The 24982-nt window shown below is 40.7% G+C and overlaps 1 protein-coding gene across 1 annotated transcript in view; it reads left to right on the forward strand.

Annotated features, from left to right (window-relative positions):
• Myo3a (myosin IIIA) overlaps positions 1-24982 on the forward strand; it is a 224061-nt gene that overhangs the window by 181753 nt on the left and 17326 nt on the right. The window contains 2 exon segments of the mRNA NM_001419731.1: positions 4116-5007; positions 6500-6644. Of these exon segments, the coding sequence (NP_001406660.1) occupies positions 4116-5007; positions 6500-6644 (1037 nt within the window).

Consider the following 24982-nt stretch of genomic DNA (forward strand, 5'->3'; position numbering starts at 1 on the left):
TTGCACTAGGTTTCTAGCTCATTCTGAGATGCCTCCCAATCCCAGTTGGCTTTCCCAGTACTGTCTCTCTCTCCACCTTCTCCTAACCTGATCCCTCCTAATACTATCCTCACCCAAGCCGGGTCAGTCCTCCTGCAATATCTCTTCCTTTTCCCCTTCCCAGAGAGAGCCATTCATCCCCCTTTAAGCCCTTCCTTTTGCTTAGTTTCTTTGGTACTATGGATTTTAACATGGTGACCCTTTAACCTTTAAGTGGCTAGTATCCATTTAAAAGTGAGTACATACCACGTTTGCCTTTCTGGGTCTGGTATATGTCACTTGGGATATTTTCTTTTTTCTAGTTCCATCCATTTGCCTGCAAATTTCATGATGTTTTCTTTTTAACAGATGAGTCATACTTCATTATGTAAATGTATCCACATTTTATTTATCCATTATTTGGTTGAGGTACATCTAAGTTGTTTCTAGTTTCTGGTTATTACAAATACAGGTGCTATGATTAGAAATTTACTGTCTACAAGTTCCCTTTAAGGTAACCATGTGCTAATAAGAAACTGTCCAAACATAATCTAGATTATTTGACATTGGACAGATTGATCACACAATCAGACACTGAAAACATGCAAGCATATTGAATATTTTTACCATAAAAAACTGATATGTGTTTGAGATGAATAGGATTGATCTGATTGGGTGTTATATAAATGTATAAAACATCACATAGCACCCCATTGATATGTAGTTATGTGCTTCTATAAACCATATAAAGACTAAGATAGACAGACAGATGGATGGATGGATGGATGGATGGATGGATGGATGGATGGATGGATGTACGGACTGACTGACAGACAGACAGAACAGATAGAAAGAATGCAAAGCAAAGTGATTTCCATACAAGAATAAGAAATTGAGTTCTAATTTCCAGTACCACAAAAATCCAGGAGTGGCAGCACAACTGTATAATCCTAGCACTCATCATGGAAATGCAAATCAAAATACCCCTAAGATTTCTACCTCACACCACTCAGAATGGCTAAGATCAAAAACTCGGGTGACAGGAAATGCTGGCAAAGATGTGGAGAAAGAGGAACACTCTTCCATTGTTGGTGGGATTGCAGACTGGTACAACCATTCTGGAAATCAGTCAAGAGGTTCCTCAGAAAATTGGGCATTGCACTACCTGAGGACCCAGCTATACCACTCCAGGGCATACATCCAAAAGATGCTCCAACATATAACAAAGACACGTGCTCCACTATGTTCATAGCAGCCTTATTTATAATAGCCAGAAGCTGGAAAGAGCCCAGATGCCCTTCATCAGAGAAATGGATACAGAAAATGTGGTACATCTACACAATGGAGTACTACTCAGCTATTAAAAACAATGACTTCATGAATTCTTAGGCAAATGAATGGAACTAGAAAATATCATCCTGAGTGAGGTAACCCAATCACAAAAGAATGCACATGATATGCACTCACTGATAAGTGGATATTAGCCCAAAAGCTCAAATATCCAAGATACAATTTACAGACCACATGTAGCTTAAGAAAAAGAAAGACCAAAGTGTGGATGCTTCAGTACTTCTTAGAAGGGGGAACAAAATACTCACAGGAGGAAATAAGGAGACAAAGGGTGGAGCAGAGACTGAAGTAAAGGCCATGCAGAGACTGCCACACATGGGGATCCATCCCACATATGTCACCAAACCCAGTAACTACTGGGGATGCCAAGAGATACATGCTGACAGGAGCCTGATATAACGGTCTCCTGAGAGGCTCTACCAGAGCCTGACAAATACATAAGTGGATGCTCACAGCCAACCATTGAATTGAGAATGGGGTCTCCAATGAAGGAGTTAGAGAAAGGACTGAGATAGCTGAGGGGGTTTGCAATCCTATACGAAGAACAACAATATCAATGAATCAGATACCCCAGAACTCCCAGGGATTAAACCACCAAGCAAAAAGTATACATGGAGGGACCCATGGTCCAGTCACATATGTAGCAGAGGATGGCCTTGTCACGCACCAATGGGAAGAGAGGCCCTTGTTCCTGTGAAGGCTCGATGCCCCAGTGTAAGGGAATGCTAGGGCAGAGAAGCCAGAGGAAGTGGTTGGGGGGAGGGGAAGCACCCTCATAGAAGCAGGAGGAGATAGCAGGTTTCTGGAGGGGAAACCAGGAAAGGGGATAACATTTGAAATGTAAATAAGAAATATTCAGTTAAAAAAAGTTAAAAAAAAAAAGAAATGAAATGAAATGAAAACAAACAGATGAATCCCTGCAGCCAAGTGACTGACAAGTCAAGTCAACTTGCTGAGTTCAGTGAGTGTCCTGGTCTCAAAAAAAAAAAAAAAAAAAAAAAAAAAGATGGAGAACAATTGAGGAAGACAGCCAACATCGACCTCAGGTCTCCATACTCATGCATACATACATACACATGCACACATCTACATGAGCATATGCATATACCACATGTACACTTACACTTACATGCTACACACAACTTTTACTGCTTCTAGAAATTGCAACTTGTAGACTCAAAGACAGGAAATATTAAACAGAGAAGAAGGCCAGCAAAGGAGAGGCCTGGCACACACCTCCTCCCAAGACCTGAGCTCCAGAGCTCTCTTACAGCCTCTGCCTTTCCTTCCCAGTCACACACCCCATAGCTCCCCTCTCCATCTGCATCCTAGATTTACTTCTACCCTTACCAAACACTCCTAATCTGTGGCCTACAAAACCCCCATGTTTAGAAAGGTTAAACCCTCCGAGCCTGTCAGTAGATGTCAGAAATGTTCAGCTGCTCCTCCCAGGCTGGAGGTCTGAGATGTTCTCCTACAAAGCATCCTATATGTGGCACTGAGGTCCTCCAAGAGCTGGATTACCTCAGGTACACAGTGAACTCATATGTGTCTTTGTGGTGAGGCAAACTTTGGAATCTTAGCCATGTATACAGACAGCAAACTGGATCTCACCAGTAAGATAAAAGTTTCAAAACAAATTTACAATGGATCTTGCCACATAGCCACTTAGAGACTACATGTCTGCCTTATCTTGGTTATATTTTGATCAAATATTAATATCGTCAGGGTTCTATGAAAGAATTTAGAATACTAATGTAACTACTAAAGTAAAATTAAGAGGATTCATAATTCGCTACCATATTTGCTGACTGATCCTCCCAGGACTCTGTTATACTCTTGATACAAGCATGAACATGCCACCAGGTGTCTAAGAAGTATTCAATAAAACTAGGAAAGTAGGCGTGGTGTGGCCTGTAATCCCTGCATTTAAGATACTGAGGTGGAAGACCCTCAAAAAATGGCAGAGAATCATTGTGTACTGCACAATCTTGAGTGGACAGATGACACTGACTTAACTTTAATTTTGCAAGGTATTTCAAGTGTTTGGCACTTAGTAAAGTCCAGTACATGACCCTGATGAACACACTGATTACTGTCTCCAAAACTAGGTTCATTTTCTTCATCTTATCATTATGTACATTTTATCATTAAGGTTATATTCTGAAAGGATTAAATTCCTATAATTTTTTATATTTTTCCACCCTGTTCCTCTCCAATGCATCCCAGAACACCTCACCTCCTGCCACATCCCCTCACAACTCCATGTTCTCTTTCATAGCCCGCTGACTCCAATCTACACTGTTGTGGGCATGGATGTAGGGCAATCCACTGGAGCATGGCCAACCTAACAAGGGTCATTTCCCTGAAGAAAACTGACTCTCTTTGCCTTCAAGGCCAATGCCCCTCAGCCAGGAGTGGAGCTTGACGAGCCTCTCCTCACCTATTCTGAATGTTTGACTGACTTGATCGTGTGTAGAATATTAGTATCTCATCAAATAGAAATTTTGTTCTTCCCATTCTGGCCTGCTTTTCATTCCAAGTTGAAACTGTTTTTCTTATTCAAATAGCCATCCCAGGCATCAGTACAGAGAATGTTTTGTGAAGTTCTTTATTAATGAGATTTGACTTCCTGAGTTTTTTCATTCCTTTGCCTTTCTTACAATACAGTATCGCACATGGCTACTACCAAAAGCAATGTGCTCTAGCTTAGCGGTATCTTATGTCCAGTTCCATGTTTTGCACAGGGAATCTTTTGTGAAGAAACACACAGAAAATGCAGTGCCTACTAATGAATCCAACATTCCAACTCCAAACAATAAAGAGAGCCCATCTGCTGGGAAGACAGCTCCCTTCAGAGCGGAAGCAAAAGCCACCAATGTTGAGAGTAACAACAGAAAATACCAGACTCAGAAGAAAATGAGCAATGTGTACGCAGAAGGACAGAATCAAGAGCTGTATATTGTGGGGGACTCTTGGGTAGAAGTAAGCCCCAGGCAGAAGTATGTGCAAGACCTGGAAGAAAGCAGAAAGCTGAGGAAAGAGGAGAAAGGAGATGCTGTGATCCAGAGTTACTGTCAGTGGTACACAGAGGGGAGCAACTTTGAAGAATCAAAAGCAACATGTCTAGAAGGGAAGGCAACATGGGAAAAGCCAAGCTGCCCAGGACTGTGGCTGACAGAGGAGATTTACCTGAGGAAAACTTTGGATCCTAGTCTTAACCAAAAGTCAGTCTATCAAAATGCAAACAGCAATGAAAAAGAAAAGAAAACATCAGTGGTTACCCAGAGTGCACCGCTGGGCAACCTAGGGAAAGACTATCACCTGCATGGGTTCCTTGGAGAAAAAGACACTGGACCAGTGGACCAGGCCCAGGAGGAAGACAAGGCTGCTGTGTTCATTCAGAGCAAATACCGGAATTCCAAGCAAAAGCAACAGCTGGGAAAGGACAATCTGTCCCCTCCCTTTAAGAATGAAAAGATCCTTTCATCACCCACAGAAGTAGCAAGAAACACTCGCAATGTTTATTCCTGTCCGACCAAGCAGGAGGGGATCCATCATCTCAAGATGGTGGATGAAAGAGAGTCAAAACTGACTTCCAAAAAAGAAGCATGCGATTTGGCAATGTTTTCAAGACAGGTATGTAAATAAATTTATTCACTGACAGTCTTTGAGAACTATCCAACAACTGATTCAACAAATAATAAATGACTGGAGGCATGCTCTATCTGTGTTTATCAGACATTTTTAATAAACTCTATTGATGGATGTGCTATTTAAGCAGCCATGTACTTTCATGCCCATACATTGTGATAGAATAAAGAATAAAATTATGATAGAAGCCACGTGTAATAAGACCCCAGATGCTGGTTTACGTTACTGAAGCTACTGGATGGTAGAGAGTTCCATGTATACATGAGATCTTTTTTATCAGTACAAACGTGAGGTTTTTAAAACTTTTAAAAAAAACTGAAAGCATAGGTTTCATCCTGTCCCCAAATTTTACATTGTACGGCATAATGATCTGTTAAAGTCTGGTAGGTGGCTGAGCAGGGTCTGTATTTGATGAACATGAAAGTCTCCCGACAATAAGCAATTATAGAGCTCTGACAAGAATGGTCCAGGGAGAGATCACAGGAGCAGCAAAGGCCTCTTCCTGCCCTCTCTTTCTAGGTATCTGACCTCAAGAAAATGTCTTTCTGTATCAGCACTTTTACTTCATCCTGTATCAAGTGATAGATGTTAACTAGATGACTTCTGAGTGAATAAATCACTATCGGAGCCAGTAGTCTGTAAAATAACAGAGGAAATTCTGCAGTGGGGGGTTTAAAGAAGGATATCTAATATCCTTTAAAGAAGGATATCTAAGTTTTGTTCCCTGTGAGAGCTGCATCCTGAGAGAGCATTACACCTGAGCTTGAGGTGAGGCCCAAGCCTCTCTACCCTTCCTTCAGCTCTCAATGGAGATCTGCTTTTGATTAATTTCCCTACGCCCTTCCTCTTCTAGTTTTAAACAGCTGGAAAAGTGAGTTTTACATGCATGTAATCTTCTTTTTCTTTGTTGCACAAATTTTCTCAAATGTATTAAAGATTTCTTAATGAAAGATTAAGTTAGGCATGAGAAACTCACAGCTGATCTGCAACTGAGAGAGGTAGAAGGACTGGCTAGTCCAAACCTAAAATCAGAAAATCATGAACCCTGCACTCACCCTAGTAAGAGGGCCAGGTTTTAAAGGACAGAAGGCAGAGTAACTGTGTGTGGTAGAGTGTGAACATGAGGGATTGAAGCAAGGGAGGAAGAGGACCAAGCCAGCCAAGAAGACAGAAGAAGACTTAACATACCAAAAGGCTAGTAGGGACATTAGAAGTAGACCACCACAGTTACAAGTGCCGATGCCCAAACTCAGGAGCCCCAGGATGGATAGGTGTGGAACATGCATTGAGGGTTTGTAACTTTTGAGGAAAAAAGTAAAGTGACATGAACAATTAGCTAAGAGTGGAAGGTTGTGGAAAGTCAGGATTTATTAGACCTGGATTTGAGAGTCCTAGGGAGTCTGGTATAGAACTGTGCATTTTGTGTGCCTGTAGAGACCTGGAATTCTTTTTTAATCTGATATGTGGTCTTTTTTAGATATCAAAGTTATCTGAAGAATATTTCATTCTGCAGAAAAACTTGAACGAAATTATTTTGGCCCAGCAACTGAAGCCACTTTATCTGGGTATCTGTCGACATAAACCTATCAACAGACACATTTCTACTCATCAATACCTCTCAGGTAAAGATCAGTAATAGTAGAGCCAAACTCTTTGAGTCTTAGACTTGTGTTCTGTGACTTGAGGCAATGTTCTGCCTAATGGGAGAGCTGAAGTCTTTCTTTCATTCTATATCTTATAAGCAGACACATAATTTTCCAGAATGTTCTACCTACCTCCTGCTGTCTCTGATACCACTCTCCTGGGTATTTTTCTTCATTATTTTCTCCCTTTTATACAGCTTAACCTTAACTTGACCTATCATACCATCAGAGAGCAAGAGGGAGCTCAAAGAGGGGGTTATGATGTCAGATTAATATGAAAAACAAATGTGAAATATCCTTATTTCAAGATCGCATCTGGAAGAGTGTGAAGCCCGTGAACCTCTCTGTTCAGAGACACGGAAGTATAAGGGTTATGTTGTCTTTTACTTTCCATGCTGTTTATTGATCATTCATGGTACTGTGCTGTTTAAGAATATGTTCACACTGTTGCAGGCTGAGCTTCACCTCCTCCATAACTCCGCCCTCCCCTTCCTCACCCCTTCCCCTTCCTGCTAGTCCCCTTTGTTCCCCTACTCAGTTTCTTTTCTCCTTCCATGTCATATATACATATAAGATTTCATACATCTGCACAAAATCTAGGGACCACAAATAAGAGAACACACATAAACATGTCTTTCTGGGGCTGACTTAATTGACTTAACATGGCCGTTTCCGCATTCATTTTCCTGAAAAGGTTGCAACTTCATTTTTTTAGGGTTGAAAACAATTCCACTGTGTGTGGATGATATGCTTTCTGTGTCCACGTCTCTATGGTTGGCCACCTCGGCTGGTTCTGTAACTTAGCGGATATGAAAAGCATTGTGACCAGCACTTACATGAAGTTATCTCCACGATATGATGACTTGGGATTCTTGATCCCAATAGCCAGGAGTAGTCTAGCTAGATCATATGGTAGGTCTATTTTCAGTTTTATGAGAAACCTCCATGGTGGTTTCCACAGATAGGCTGGCCTGGTTTATGTTCCCATTAGTAGTGTGTAAGGGATCTCTTAAGTCCACATCCTCTGCAGTAGCATCCTCAGTCAGTCTGCTCCACCTCTGGCATTATCTAGCTCTGGTTCTCTCAGGACATGCAAAGTCCTCAGGGTCCTCTATGTCTCTGAAGGATCGGGTAGAGCTCACAGTCCCCAGTTAGTTGTCCATGAGTTACCATCAGGACAACCATGACCCCTGCTGGCCTCTACAACCTCCAGAATGGGAGCAGGATGTCCTGCAAGCAGGATCAGAAAACCAGAAATCCAAAGTATTACCTCATTCATTCTTGTTCCAGGAAGCCTTTTCTCTGTGGCTTATCATGTTCTGGGGTAGCTGTGGGGTGGAATGGGGTAGGGGTGGGAGGCAGTGGGGGGGTGCTGCTACTAAAAGCCTCAGGAGTCCTACCCAACCAGCCCAGCCCTACTGACTCTTCAGGAGTCTTCTAAGAAAATCTTTTATTTCCCTTCACTCTCAAGACCTTTGCTCTCTTGACAGATATCAGACTCCATTTCTGTAATGTGTAGCTTTCAGCAAAGCTAGGAAGAGTCCTATGAGCTTGTTTAGCTTCTTTTGCTTTCCTTTCCAAAATCTCTGACTCCAAAAAAAAAAAAAAAAAAAAAAAAAAGACTGTGGCTATTTGCCTGACCTGGCAGAAAGGAACAGTATCTTCAAGTTCCTGTCAGTTACCAGGTCACATAACAAACACAGCTGTGCACACAGTGGCCTTGGGTGCTGCTATTCTCCTGCCCCCTGACTTTAGCCAGAACATCTATCAGTGAGAAGAAAAAAATTCAGCAAGAGCCCATTAGGTTGGCTCCTGCCCACGTCCTGTGCTACAGGGACAAAATGGGGTAGAGGACAGTAGCTGAAGATTGCTGTAGGTTTCATATGCAGCTGAAGATGCAGGTGGTGTGAGAACTCAGAAAAGCCAGGCAAAGGCCAGCAGTTCACACTCTGTCCACTGAACAAAGGTAGGAGGTGAGGTAGGAGGCAGAGTTCTGGAGAGGAATCTAGGCCGCTGGTGTGCTGCCCAGCTTTCTGCTTTGTTCTTCTTGGGAAGGCTGGGCAGGACTGAGAGCAGAGCCCACAGGTGCTCACTTTATTCCCCAATCTCCCACTGTCTCCTCCTGAGCTGATGTGTATCAGGAAGAAGGCTGTAACTCCAGGTGTTGTCCCTTGCGTGTGCAGAGAACCTGTGTTATGCTCTACCTCTAATGTCCTGCACGTTCAGTAGTAACAAGAAAGTGCCTGGGAGAGATCTGGATTGGAGACGGCTCGACAGAGCAGAGCCCAGGAATAAAGTGCAGTGTTGGGAGATGCCTTCCATCATGAAGCAGAGCTAGATGAGGTGGTCGCCCAGCAGATACTGACATGTGACCACAGAGTAAATGGCCTCTCTACATTAATGGCAAGGAGCTGCTAACATTCCCCCTCCTCTCCAATTTGGATTTGGCTCCAGTTATGAAAAGGGGAAGCCCAGATGTTCGTACCCTGAATTAAGACAACTGAAAGTGAGCACGGTGAGCAGAATTCGCTGAAAACAGTGAGAGAAGGCAATGGGGAGTGGTCCAAAGAATACAGTACTTGCCGTGCAAGCATGAACACCAGAGTCTGGATCCCCAGCACAGGGGCAAGGAGCCTGCTGAGTGCAGCTGCCTGCTCATAATACCAGCACTCACAAAGTAGATACAGACACCCAGGGCCAAGGCTTAGCTCCTGTTCAAAACACACAATTCACTCCTTCAGTCCTTGCTGGTTTTCTTATATGGCTTGTTTCTAAGCTCCTCTGGTCAAAGAAGACCTGAAACAGATATTCTTAGTTAGTTGGAACAGCAGATAGTTCATGTAAGGAAACGGTTTTATGTTGGAGACGTCCTTCAGTATAGAGAAAGGATTCAGGCAGACAGCTGCTATACTGTAAACCCCTATGAGCACAGACTCAGCAAGCCACTCCTGCACTTCCTCCCACACCCTGTACCTGTAAGAAAAAATCCATTTAGTGAACCAAATAAGGCTCACTTTCAAATAATTCCACCATTAAAATGATACAGACTTGATTAATCGTTTCATGCATCAAAAGTCAGCAGGTATCTTTCTTCATTGCTATGCCCAATTCTCTTTTTAAGAACTTAGTAAGCCTCTGATAAGTCATGCAAAAACTGGAATGTTCCAGTCATACCCCCTCCCAAAGCCCTAGAAAACATATAAAACCTAGGAGGAACCATATATTTTTCAAATTAATTTTAACTAATTATGCCCTTAAAGAGAACTTCATATATTTCTGTGAAATATTGAGTTTATACCAAAATGTCAAGTAGAACAATGTTCAAATGAAGGTTAACTGCCTAATTACAAAGTTTAGAAATCACAGCAGTGTGTATTCATTTTATGTATTTGGTCCTGTTTTAAATGAACTTGATAAGAGCCAACTATACCACATTTCACTGACAGGAATTGTGCTGTATAGTTTTATGTCAACTTGACACATCTTAAATCACCGAGAGGAGGAAACCTCAATTAAGAGAATAAGATGGGGCTGGAGGCAAGCCCATAGGACATTTTAATTCATGATTAATCAGCAAGGGTGTTGTGGGTGGTGCCTTCCCTGGGCTGCAGTCCAGGGATAAACAAGCCATGATGAATGATCCAGTAAGCAGCACTCCTCCGTAGCCTCTGCACCAGCTCCTGCCTCCGGTTTCCTTCCCTGTTTGAGCTCCTGCCCTGACTTCCTTTGGTGATGAACAGTGATGTGGAAGTGTAAGCCAAATAAACCCTCCCCGCTCCCCTCCCTCACCAAGTTGTTTTGGTCATGGTATTTCAACATAGCAACAGTAACTAAGACAAGAACACAGTGCCTAGGATATGTGAGCTAGAGGTTGGCCATTTGATTACAAATCCTAAGAAACTCTCTTGCACTCAGCCATGTCGTCATGTCACCTGAACTGCATGAGTGCTTTCACCAGGAGGCGGGGAGGATGGGAGGGTCTTCTTCATTATGTTACACGTGGCATTTGAATGGACCATTGTAAAGAGGGGAAACAGACTGACTGTGGGATAAACAACCCTGGTCCCACGGAGAAGCCTGACTAATCTACCAGGCTGGGTTTGGATGGCACATGCCTAATGAATAAGGATGCTATCATATTTCATTTATATGGTATTGTTGGTCCGTTCCATTCAAGTCAAAGAAGCTCCTTACTCTGCACACATACAGTTGATCAAAGGAAAAACTTTAATATTGTTCTCAGAGTAAATGATAGAGGGGAAATAGCACATTTTTACTTATTTTTAAATTTCAATGTTATTCATAAAATAGTGTGGATGTGTTGGTTACTTCCTTGTCATGTGATAAAATTCCTGCAGGAACAACACAAGGGAGAATTGACTCAGGCTTCCAAGGACTCACGCTCAGTTGCATTTGTGGGGGAGGGATGCACTGGTAACAGGAGGATTTCGCAAAGACTTCATCTGTTCCCTTAGACTATCATGGCATTCATGACAATCAGAGAAAGTACCCTGGCCTGATAATTTTTTTGAGGAGGTTAAATACTAACCCATGAATATTAGTTATAAGATCAGTGTCTAAAAATACACTATGTTTGTTTGTTTGTATGTATAGCCCTGGCTGTCCTAGAAATCACTCTGTATACCAGGCTGGCCTCATACTCAGAGATCTGCCTGCCTCTCTCTCCCCAGTGTTGGAATTAAAGCCAAGCACCACCACTACCTGGCCCCATGCTAGTTCTTTTAAAACCTTTCTTTCTAGTAGTATGAAATAATAAATGCATCATATGTGAATTTATCTTTCTTACAATGTTATTATTATAGTATTGTATTATACATTATTATATATTGTATAACTATATTATAGTATAGTATAGTATATGTTATTTTGTTGTGTTATTAGTGTGTAAAAGATATTTACTATCACTGCACTAATAAATTAATAATATATTAATATTATTATATTAAGTGCAACTACATAATTCTGTTGGACTCTATCTTGTATTAGTCAGTGCTATAGTGTACAAACATGCTAAGAAACTTTTCAGTGTCGATGCTGCTGGAGTTACTGGCCTTTGTGTGTGTGTGTCTCTACCAAAAATATAATGAGCAATTGGAAGCTAATTACATTGGTAATTACCTTTCTCCTTTTGTGTTAATTCCACATCCTCTGTAGTCTTGAAAAGATAAAAATCAATGTGATATGAAAAAATAATTTGGCTGCAGAAATTTTAATTGTTTGCATTTCAACCTTTTAGTTTTAAAGTGTTTTATTGTGATGAATTCAGTCAGCATGACAGGAATCCATTCTTGTGGAAGTAAGATAAACAGCTTTAAAACAATATTTGATCTGTTACTTTTTATATTTTATGAATATAATGTTTTAAATTACTTTTAAGAATCACCATTCAATATTAATTTAAATGACTCTTGGTTATAAACTTGTCAATAAAGACCACACTTCAAATAAAGAAGTGGCACTGTGATCTGATTGCCAACTCAAGTAGATTTAGTGACTCACACCTCTGCATGTGTCAGGAAAGGCATTCCCTGAAACCACGGATCATAAGGACTCGCCCAATGGATAGATTCGTCTTTGTGGAGTTTGAATATGATGGTGTTACTGGGGCTACAGGACAAAAATATGGTTATATAAATGAAGCTAAGGCCGGATTGTTTTTAATCTACAAATAAATAGAAATAATATTGTACCGACTAAACTATGAGAATACTAAAATACTGCCTTCTATAACGGCAATTAATTTTGCACAAGTAATTACTTGATATAATATGCTTTTCTAAGAAAAACATTGCAATAGTAATTCTATCAAAGAATTACTTGCAAACAAGAATTACCTTTCAAAGAACTTACCATTTTTAGGCAAATGCCTTGAGTTGTTCAGAGAATAGTGAATATCCATGGTGTGTGTGTTATGGTTGAAGGAAAACTGTGAAAAATAAAGGCATCTATTTTCAGAAGTCCATATGTCTTAGAACAAAAGGTCTGGAAGCAACATTTCCTTAAAAGTTGAGTCGGTCAATCTCAGTTATAGACTTAGATATAAATTCCTGAAAATAAGTGCTTGCCGGTGGAATGCAATTGCATATAGGTAAGACTGTCCAAATAATACATGTGGATATAATACTATATTAAAAGGTCAGAAGAAAAAGCTGTCTTTATAAATAGCAAAGCCATTTTTAATAAAATCCAGAACCTGTATTGATAACGTGTAAGCCTCGTAAACTAAAAACTGAAGGATATTTTTAGCAATATGGACATCTCCTAAGCTAATACAAATATCACAATTAACTATGAAACAATAGAAACTTCTATTAAAGAGGTGAGGTAAAATTAAATGTAAAAGAGCAACGATGGCCGCCGCAGAGAGCCCTTGGGCAGCACCCCGCGAGCAAACTTGAGCCTCAGGACCACAGGTAAGACCAACTTGTCTGCTGCAAGAGAGCTGCCTGGTGAGATCAGGGCACACAGAGGCAGAGTTCATCTAGGACCGGGCACGTCCTGTGTTTGCCGGAGGTCCCACGCCCGCGGATCCCGGGCCCGCAGCAGCTCTCTGCTCCCAGACCCTGTGGGAAAGAGACCTCACCACCTGATCAGGTGGGCACTCCTGAGGCTGCAGAGCGGAAGAGACCACCAACACTGCCCACCCCTGCCCACATCCCTGGCCCAAGACGAAAGTGTATAAGGCCGCTGGGCTCCCGTGGGGGAGGGCCCAGGAGCGGCAGGACCCCTGCCTGAGACACCTCCGGAACCTGAGGGAAACAGACCAGATAAACAGTTCTCTGCACCCAAATACCGTGGGAGGGAGAGCTGAACCTTCAGAGAGGCAGACAAGCCTGGGAAACCAGAAGAGACTGTTCTCTGTACATACATCTCGGACGCCAGAGGAAAACACCAAAGGCTATCTGGAACCCTGGTGCACTGAAGCTCCCGGAAGAGGCGGCACAGGTCTTCCTGGTTGCTGCCGCCGCAGAGAGCCCTTGGGCAGCACCCCGCGAGCAAACTTGAGCCTCGGGACCACAGGTAAGACCAACTTGTCTGCTGCAAGAAAGCTGCCTGGTGAACTCAAGACACAGGCCCACAGGAACAGCTGAAGACCTGTAGAGAGGAAAAACTACACGCCCGAAAGCAGAACACTCTGTCCCCATAACTGACTGAAAGAGAGGAAAACAGGTCTACAGCATTCCTGACACACAGGCTTATAGGACAGTCTAGCCACTGTCAGAAATAGCAGAACAAAGTAACACTAGAGATAATCTGATGGCGAGAGGCAAGCGCAGGAACCCAAGCAACAGAAACCAAGACTACATGCCATCATCGGAGCCCAATTCTCCCACCAAAACAAACATGGAATATCCAAACACACCAGAAAAGCAAGATCTAGTTTCAAAATCATATTTGATCATGATGCTGGAGGACTTCAAGAAAGACATGAACACACTTAGGGAAACACAGGAAAACATTAATAAACAAGTAGAAGCCTACAGAGAGGAATCGCAAAAATCCCTGAAAGAATTCCAGGAAAACACAATCAAACAGTTGAAGGAATTAAAAATGGAAATAAGCAATCAAGAAAGAACACATGGAAACAACCCTGGATATAGAAAACCAAAAGAAGAGACAAGGAGCTGTACATATGAGCTTCACCAACAGAATACAAGAGATGGAAGAGAGAATCTCAGGAGCAGAAGATTCCATAGAAATCATTGACTCAACTGTCAAAGATAATGTAAAGCAGAAAAAGCTACTGGTCCAAAACATACAGGAAATCCAGGACTCAATGAGAAGGTCAAACCTAAGGATAATAGGTATAGAAGAGAGTGAAGACTCCCAGCTCAAAGGACCAGTAAATATCTTCAACAAAATCATAGAAGAAAACTTCCCTAACCTAAAAAAAGAAATACCCATAGGCATACAAGAAGCCTACAGAACTCCAAATAGATTGGACCAGAAAAGAAACACCTCCCGTCACATAATAGTCAAAACACCAAATGCACAAAATAAAGAAAGAATATGAAAAGCAGTAAGGTAAAAAGGTCAAGTAACATATAAAGGCAGACCTATCAGAATCACACCAGACTTCTCGCCAGAAACTATGAAGGCCAGAAGATCCTGGACTGATGTCATACAGACCCTAAGAGAACACAAATGCCAGCCCAGGTTACTGTATCCTGCAAAACTCTCAATTAACATAGATGGAGAAACCAAGATATTCCATGACAAAAACAAATTTACACAATATCTTTCTACAAATCCAGCACTACAAAGGATAATAAATGGTAAAGCCCAACATAAGGAGGCAAGCTATACCCTAGAAGAAGCAAGAAACTAATCGTCTTGGCAACAAAACAAAGAGAATGAAAGCACACAAACATAACCTCACATCCAAATATGAATATAACGGGAAGCAATAACCACTATTCCTTAATATCTCTCAACAACAATGGCCTCAACTCCCCAATAAAAAGACATAGATTAACAAACTGGATACGCAACGAGGACCCTGCATTCTGCTGCCTACAGGAAACACACCTCAGAGACAAAGACAGACACTACCTCAGAGTGAAAGGCTGGAAAACAACTTTCCAAGCAAATGGTCAGAAGAAGCAAGCTGGAGTAGCCATTCTAATATCAAATAAAATCAATTTTCAACTAAAAGTCATCAAAAAAGATAAGGAAGGACACTTCATATTCATCAAAGGAAAACTCCACCAAGATGAACTCTCAATCCTAAATATCTATGCCCCAAATACAAGGGCACCTACATATGTAAAAGAAACCTTACTAAAGCTCAAAACACACATTGGACCTCACACAATAATAGTGGGAGATTTCAACACCCCACTCTCATCAATGGACAGATCATGGAAACAGAAATTAAACAGAGATGTAGACAGACTAAGAGAAGTCATGAGCCAAATGGACCTAACGGATATTTATAGAACATTCTATCCTAAAGCAAAAGGATATACCTTCTTCTCAGCTCCTCATGGTACTTTCTCCAAAATTGACCATATAATTGGTCAAAAAATGGGCCTCAACAGGTACAGAAAGATAGAAATAATCCCATGCGTGCTATCAGACCACCACGGCCTAAAACTGGTCTTCAATAACAATCAAGGAAGAATGTCCACATATACTTGGAAATTGAACAATGCTCTACTCAATGATAACCTGGTCAAGGAAGAAATAAAGAAAGAAATTAAAAACTTTTTAGAATTTAATGAAAATGAAGGTACAACATACCCAAACTTATGGGACACAATGAAAGCTGTGCTAAGAGGAAAACTCATAGCGCTGAGTGCCTGCAGAAAGAAACAGGAAAGAGCATATGTCAGCAGCTTGACAGCACACCTAAAAGCTCTAGAACAAAAAGAAGCAAATACACCCAGGAGGAGTAGAAGGCAGGAAATAATCAAACTCAGAGCTGAAATCAACCAAGTAGAAACAAAAAGGACCATAGAAAGAATCACAGAACCAAAAGTTGGTTCTTTGAGAAAATCAACAAGATAGATAAACCCTTAGCCAGACTAACGAGAGGACACAGAGGGTGCATCCAAATTAACAAAATCAGAAATGAAAAGGGAGACATAACAACAGATTCAGAGGAAATTCAAAAAATCATCAGATCTTACTACAAAAACCTATATTCAACAAAACTTGAAAATCTTCAGGAAATGGACAATTTCCTAGACAGATACCAGGTACCGAAGTTAAATCAGGAACAGATAAACCAGTTAAACAACCCCATAACTCCTAAGGAAATAGAAGCAGTCATTAAAGGTCTCCCAACCAAAAAGAGCCCAGGTCCAGACGGGTTTAGTGCAGAATTCTATCAAACCTTCATAGAAGACCTCATACCAATATTATCCAAACTATTCCACAAAATTGAAACAGATGGATCACTACCGAATACCTTCCATGAAGCAACAATTACTCTTATACCTAAACCACACAAAGACACAACAAAAAAAGAGAACTTCAGACCAATTTCCCTTATGAATATCGACGCAAAAACACTCAACAAAATTCTGGCAAACCGAATCCAAGAGCACATCAAAACAATCATCCACCATGATCAAGTAGGCTTCATCCCAGGCATGCAGGGATGGTTCAATATACGGAAAACCATCAACGTGATCCATTATATAAACAAACTGAAAGAACAAAACCACATGATCATTTCATTAGATGCTGAGAAAGCATTGGACAAAATTCAACACCCCTTCATGATAAAAGTCCTGGAAAGAATAGGAATTCAAGGCCCATACCTGAACATGGTAAAAGCCATATACAGCAAACCAGTTGCTAACATTAAACTAAATGGAGAGAAACTTGAAGCAATCCCACTAAAATCAGGGACTAGACAAGGCTGCCCACTCTCTCCCTACTTATTCAATATAGTTCTTGAAGTTCTAGCCAGAGCAATCAGACAACAAAAGGATGTCAAGGGGATACAGATCGGAAAAGAAGAAGTCAAAATATCACTATTTGCAGATGATATGATAGTATATTTAAGTGATCCCAAAAGTTCCACCAGAGAACTACTAAAGCTGATAAACAACTTCAGCAAAGTGGCTGGGTATAAAATTAACTCAAATAAATCAGTTGCCTTCCTCTACACAAAAGAGAAACAAGCCGAGAAAGAAATTAGGGAAACGACACCCTTCATAATAGACCCAAATAATATAAAGTACCTCGGAGTGACTTTAACAAAGCAAGTAAAAGATCTGTACAATAAGAACTTCAAGACACTGAAGAAGGAAATTGAAGAAGACCTCAGAAGATGGAAAGATCTCCCATGCTCATGGATTGGCAGAATTAATATAGTAAAAATGGCCATTTTACCAAAAGCAATCTACAGATTCAATGCAATCCCCATCAAAATACCAATCCAATTCTTCAAAGAATTAGACAGAACAATTTGCAAATTCATCTGGAATAACAAAAAACCCAGGATAGCTAAAGCTATCCTCAACAATGAAAGGACTTCAGGGGGAATCACTATCCCTGAACTCAAGCAGTATTACAGAGCAATAGTGATAAAAACTGCATGGTATTGGTACAGAGACAGACAGATAGACCAATGGAATAGAATTGAAGACCCAGAAATGAACGCACACACCTATGGTCACTTGATTTTTGACAAAGGAGCCAAAACCATCCAATGGAAAAAAGATAGCATTTTCAGCAAATGGTGCTGGTTCAACTGGAGGTCAACATGTAGAAGAATGCAGATCGATCCATGCTTATCACCCTGTACAAAGCTTAAGTCCAAGTGGATCAAGGACCTCCACATCAAACCAGACACACTCAAACTAATAGAAGAAAAACTAGGGAAGCATCTGGAACACATGGGCACTGGAAAAAATTTCCTGAACAAAACACCAATGGCTTACGCTCTAAGATCAAGAATTGACAAATGGGATCTCATAAAACTGCAAAGCTTCTGTAAGGCAAAGGACACTGTGGTTAGGACAAAACGGCAACCAACAGATTGGGAAAAGATCTTTACCAATCCTACAACAGATAGAGGCCTTATATCCAAAATATACAAAGAACTCAAGAAGTTAGACCACAGGGAAACAAATAACCCTATTAAAAAATGGGGCTCAGAGCTAAACAAAGAATTCACAGCTGAGGAATGCCGAATGGCTGAGAAACACCTAAAGAAATGTTCAACATCTTTAGTCATAAGGGAAATGCAAATCAAAACAACCCTGAGATTTCACCTCACACCAGTGAGAATGGCTAAGATCAAAAACTCAGGGGACAACAGATGCTGGCGAGGATGTGGAGAAAGAGGAACACTCCTCCATTGTTGGTGGGATTGCAAACTGGTACAACCATTCTGGAAATCAGTGTGGAGGATCCTCAGAAAATTGGACATTGAACTGCCTGAGGATCCAGCTATACCTCTCTTGGGCATATACCCAAAAGATGCCCCAACATATACAAAAGACACGTGCTCCACTATGTTCATTGCAGCCTTATTTATAATAGCCAGAAGCTGGAAAGAACCCAGATGCCCTTCAACAGAGGAATGGATACAGAAAATGTGGTACATCTACACAATGGAATATTACTCAGCTATCAAAAACAACAACTTTATGAAATTCGTAGGCAAATGGCTGGAACTGGAAAATATCATCCTGAGTGAGGTAACCCAAACACAGAAAGACATACATGGTATGCACTCACTGATAAGTGGCTATTAGCCCAAATGCTTGAATTACCCTAAATGCCTAGAACAAATGAAACTCAAGACAGATGATCAAAATGTGAATGGTTCACTCCTTCTTTAAAAGGGGAACAAGAATACCCTTGGCAGGGAAGAGAGAGGCAAAGATTAAAACAGAGACTGAAGGAACACCCATTCAGAGTCTGCCCCACATGTGGCCCATGCATATACAGCCATCCAATTAGACAAGATGGATGAAGCAAAGAAGTGCAGACCGACAGGAGCCGGATGTAGATCGCTCCTGAGAGACACAGCCAGAATACAGCAAATACAGAGGCGAATACCAGCAGCAAACCACTGAACTGAGAATAGGACCCCCGTTGAAGGAATCAGAGAAAGAACTGGAAGAGCTTGAATGGGCTCGAGACCCCATATGTACAACAATGCCAAGCAACCAGAGCTTCCAGGGACTAAGCCACTACCTAAAGACTATACATGGACTGACCCTGGACTCTGACCTAATACGTAGCAATGAATATCCTAGTAAGAGCACCAGTGGAAGGGGAAGCCCTGGGTCCTGCTAAGACTGAACCCCCAGTGAACTAGACTGTTGGGGGGAGGGGACAATGGGGGGAGGGTGGGGAGGGGAACACCGATAAGAAAGGGGAGGGGGGAGGGGGATGTTTGCCCGGAAACTGGGAAAGGGAATAACACTCGAAATGTATATAAGAAATACTCAAGTTAATAATAAAAAAAAAAAAAAAGTTAAAGTGATGATATACGCAGCAGGAGAACTGAAGAGCTTGGCAAATACATTCTCTTAAGTAGTTTTTAAAAAATTCATCAGAATAAATAAAAAATAAAAAATAAAAATAAATAAACAAATAAATGTAATAGAAAAAAAAAAAAGAGCAACGATATGTGTTGCTGCAGATACCGGAAAGTAGAGAAGTTTCTGAGGGACATAATTATCAAAGAGGAGAGATAAGATGGTGTAAGAATGACAAGATAATATGAGTCTGGCCTTAAAGATGCAAAGAATGGGTCTCAGCAATAATTTGTACCAGCAACAAAGTAAAGTAAGGATATATAAAGACAGATAATAGGTAGAAGATAGATAAGTAGGTGGATAGATAGATAGATAGATAGATAGATAGATAGATAGATAGATAGATAATGGATAGATAGGTATATAGATAGATGATAGATGATAAAGATGATATAGATGGAAGATAGATAGATAGATAGATAGATAGATAGATAGATAGATAGATAGATAGATAGATAGATAGATGATAGAGATGATATAGATAGAAGATAGATAGATAGATGATGGATAGATAGGTAGATAGATAATAGATGATAGAGATGATATAGATAGAAGATAGATAGATGATGGATAGATAGGTAGATAGATGATAGATGATAGAGATGATATAGATAGAAGATAGATGATGGATAGATAGGTAATAGATAGATGATAGATAATAGAGATGATAGAGATAGAAGATAGATAGATAGATAGATAGATAGATAGATAGATAGATAGATGATGGATAGATAGGTAGATAGATAGATAATAGATGATAGAGATTAGATAGATAGATAGATAGATAGATAGATAGATGATAGAGATTAGATAGGTAAATAGATAGATTGATAGATGATAGATACATACATACATACATGCATACATACATATGTAGATGATACATACATTGATGATAGATATAATAGATAACCTTTCTCATAAAATAGTACAATGGAAAAAGAACTTATTAGAAATAATAGTGGAAAATTAATATGTTGAAATGAGGTTTACCAGGAAACCACAAAGATCCATGACAGGATGGTGTGTGCAAAGTGAGATATCATGAAACTGGAAGGATTTAAAGTGTTGTATTCAAAATATCTGTCCTAGAACATTAATGTTCATAAAGATTATTCACAAATTTCAGACAAAAAAGCATGTGACTAGCAAAATGAATAAAATAATGTGTTCACTAAACACGCAGTATAAAAAGTCAATTACACAATAATGAGACCGAGCAGGCCTAAAATCAACCTGGTATTTATTAAACGGTAGATTGCAAGCCAACAAAATGCTTAAAACTGTCTCTGATTTGAGGGAGAAGACGTTCCATAGATTCTTACTCTTCACTGACCATGCAAACCTTTCCCAGATTTGTTTTCCCTTTAAGGTTGAGGAATACAGAAAGCACCACGTGTGGCCTGACTACTTCAGTGTCTGTGCTCAGAAAAAGGCAAATCATAAAGATAAAGCTGACACAGTTCACGATGAAGGCTCGCCGTCCTAGGACAGCAGTGCCCTCCCAGTCACCATCTGAACCACTATATGCCCCTGTGTGCCTCTGCTGGGGTACCCTCCTCTGACACAGCCGTGCAAGATGTCTGTGGGCAAAAACCAGAGCTAGGGGCTGGAGAGATGACTCGGGAGTCATCTGCTCTTCCAGAGGTCCTGAGTTCAATTCCCAGCAACTACATGGTGGCTCACGACCATCTATAAAGGGATCTGATACCCTCTTCTGGTGTGTCTGAGGACAGTACAGTGTGTGCAGATACATTAAATAAATAAATAAATAAATAAATAAATAAATAAATAAATAAATCTCCTTTTAAAAAAAGTCAGAGCTAATCCCATAGGCTAGAACAAGACTAGTCTTTGAGACCTAAAATGGCCGACTTCAGCTCAATGAAGATGACAAAACTACATAGTGTATATATAGGGATATGTCCAAGAGGCAAGAGTCACCAAGTAGGGAGCTATGGCTCTCCTTCTACTAGCAGGGATCGCTTTTTCCTTGTTTTCTTTGATGTTGCTTTAAAAAAAAAATGGCAGGAGGTGTGTGCTGTCACACTGTCTCTGAGTTCATGTGCGCATCAGTCCTATGTGTCTCTCTGGGAGACACTGTTGCCTTGGAGACGGCCATCACCTCTGACCCTTACAATCTCTCTGCCTTCTCTTATCCTTAAGAAATCACTTAACCTTGAAGAAATATTCTGTTAAGGACGGAGTGCTCCAAAGTCACCACCTGCTCACTGTGCAGTTGTAGATCTCTATGTTAATTTGCATCTAAAGCCATAAGAAGCTTCTCCGATGAGGTTTGAGTGAGGCCCTGGCTGATCAATGGGTATAGCGATATGTCATTAGGAGTTATTTTATTGTTGTGTTTATTTAGCAGAATAATGGTTAGGCCCATGATCTATCTGAGAAGTCTCTGGATCTTGGCCACTAGCAGTGTCAGGTATAGATTCCATCTCATGGGTTGGGGCCTAAATCCAATCAAAAAGTGATTGGTTACTCCATAACATTTGTGCCATTACTGCAACAGAGTACCATGCAGGCAGGTCACTGCTGGAGGTCACAGGATATGTATTTGAGTTATATTTATGACTGCCTTTCTCCTCCTCCAATAGCAGGCAGAATACCTTCCAGCACATATGGGGGAATATATCTTTAAAAAAATGATAGGAGAGCCAGGCAGGGACGTAAACAATCTCGAAGTTCCATGTGTTAGTAACAAGTGCCCAAAGCAGAGAATTAACAACACTGAAAGTCCATGGTAGCAATGGATGTGAGCCAGTCCTGATGTCCAAAGTCCGGGATGTGTAGCTTGGATGGGGAAGGAGCAGTAGCTATCATGCTGAGAAGGTCAGAAGACTGGAACAGATCCACTCAAACAGGAAAACACACCCCATCCGTGCTGCAAGGACGCTCAGCCAAAACAAGCCCTTTACCTTACCCCTGCTCCCCTTGGTTAGCTCAAGAGAACCAGGAGTACCCAGAAGAAAAGCAAGAGTAAAGTAAGCCCAGTGAGAACTGAGCAGGTCTCCCAAATAGAAAGGAAGGAGCTCAAGCCAGGCAAAGAGGAGTGCTTGGCCCTAAGCTGTACACTCAGGACCTGGATTCAGATCTCTAGGTTTCTGACCCTGGCTGGAAGCAGATGGGGAAATGCCAACAGTCACTATCCCTGGATGACATTGCTTCTACGGTGCCTAAGAGGTTCTGAAGAATTCTATAGGTCTTTCTACTTCTTGAAGGTCACAGCCTGCCGAGAGGAAATGGAATTTTACAAAAACTGAACAATGGTTTCTTAAGAAAAGGATTAAGGTAGCTTAATGCAGCTGCTGACACCTGATTTAGGCACTTCTGCAAATCATACTCTTTGTGATCACTTAAATAAAATAGTGTGGTTATTACCGAAATGAGAAAAATAAAAATACTAGAGTTTAACTTTCTAAAGCAACTGCCAGCAATGAGTTTCATATTTGTCTCCTTCTGAGTGCAAAATATTGAAATCCTCATCAATTTATTATCCAAAAGGTACACTTCTGATAAATTAAAACACTTAGGGAAATTATTACCAGCACTACAGTATGAATAAATGCCTTGCCTCATGGCTGTAACCTTTGCAAGCTAACGTTTATCATTCACATCACATGAAATAGCCACAGACCTAATTCTGCTACTGCCAACATTGATACACTGTGCAAAGTCGTGATTATAAATGTTTGTGTCATTTTTGTAATTATGGGGACAGGGAGATTAGTTGACAAGGTTTGTGTTCCTCCAAAGGAACAAAATGAGGAAGGACATCAGGGCATACAATAAACTTGTGCCTTTCTTCTGTGCTGATAAACTCACAGAAAAAGGAGAGGGAAAGTTTGTACAAACCAGAAAACAAAACAGTCCATGGAAATTTGGCAGAGCAATCAGACTTATCTTTTATTTCCTGGTTATTCACCTCAGAGGACAATGTCTTAGGAAGCCACCCTTGAATAATATTCAGCCCCCTATTTTATGTTGTTCTGGTGAAGAGGAGAGGCTGAAAAACTAAGCAGATATGAATTTTATAAAACATAGACATAACTTAGAAATTATGAAGTTTCAATTCAGTGAATTTGTACTTTGCTCGGACTATGATATTCTCATACCCACGTGTATATTTTTAAATATTTTTATAAATGTGTTCTTAGTGTGCATTTTCTTTTCTTCTGCTCCCTTCCCCTCATTCCAACCAGCTTTCCTCCCCTCTTCGGAACCCTTGTTATAAAACACAAATTCTTCCCTACATTTTGTAAATATGTGTCTATGTTCTTACTTGCTATGTCTCAAGTTTTACCGCTATGGGAAGTGTTGAAGTAAACATCGTTGAAGTTATTTTTGTTTACTAGCATTATAATTGCTTGAGATAGACTTCAGGGGTGATAGGATGGCTGAGAGAAGAGATGTTTTGTCTGTTTGTTTTTTATTGTGAGTTTTCTTTCCTTGAAGACTGTAACAATTGGTATTGGCTTCAGCGATCTGTGAACGTATACTTGTTCTGACACCCTGTCCATAAGAATCATGTCCCTTTGTAAGCACTGCTCATGAGTCTAGGGTAAAATGATCCTTGTTGCAGCATGCCCCCACCCTGTCAAAGCACTCTTGGTGCAGATTTATTTTATTACTTTGCTCATCTTGGTCTTCACATCAGGATCTTTTATCTGTGTTCATTTGGGCTTTTGTCCTTCTTCTATGGAGCTAGGAATTGAACCTAGATCCTCGAACATGCCAAGCAAGGGTTGCATCACTGAGCCACTCACAGCCCCCAGTTCCTTAGCTATTCATGGTGAGCAAATATGTATGCTTTCTGACTCCTGGATTCTGATTAAAGTGTTTATAGTATTTAAGTGTTTCATGAATTCACGTGGATTTTCTTCCCAGAGCCTCATTGGTTGTCTTATTAACATTTATCTTTGGAGCATTGGATATTTGTTTTATATGTGATGACAAGCCAGTGACCTAGTTAACAAAAGTGTGCTGAACATCTACTGTTCACATAGCACCATGCCTGTCAGCTAATGTGGATGCAAACTGCCAGACAGCTCCAAACCCCTCCCCAATGATGCCCACCATCCAAGGCCAGGAGTTCAACAGGAGGATCCAAAACCTAAATAAGAATCTCTCTCACATGCAGCTCTCTATGCCCATTGAATAAAAGCATCATAGACAAAAGTCTAAAGCAGCCAGAGTTGGGCAGCAGCTTAGGGGATAAAGTGCTTTATCCCTGCAAGCACAGGGACCGGAGTTTGGACCCTCAGTGCCCATATAAAA

This window comes from Rattus norvegicus, chromosome 17, assembly GCF_021556685.1.
Source record: "Rattus norvegicus strain SHRSP/BbbUtx chromosome 17, alternate assembly SHRSP_T2T, whole genome shotgun sequence".
Lineage (NCBI taxonomy): Eukaryota > Metazoa > Chordata > Mammalia > Rodentia > Muridae > Rattus > Rattus norvegicus.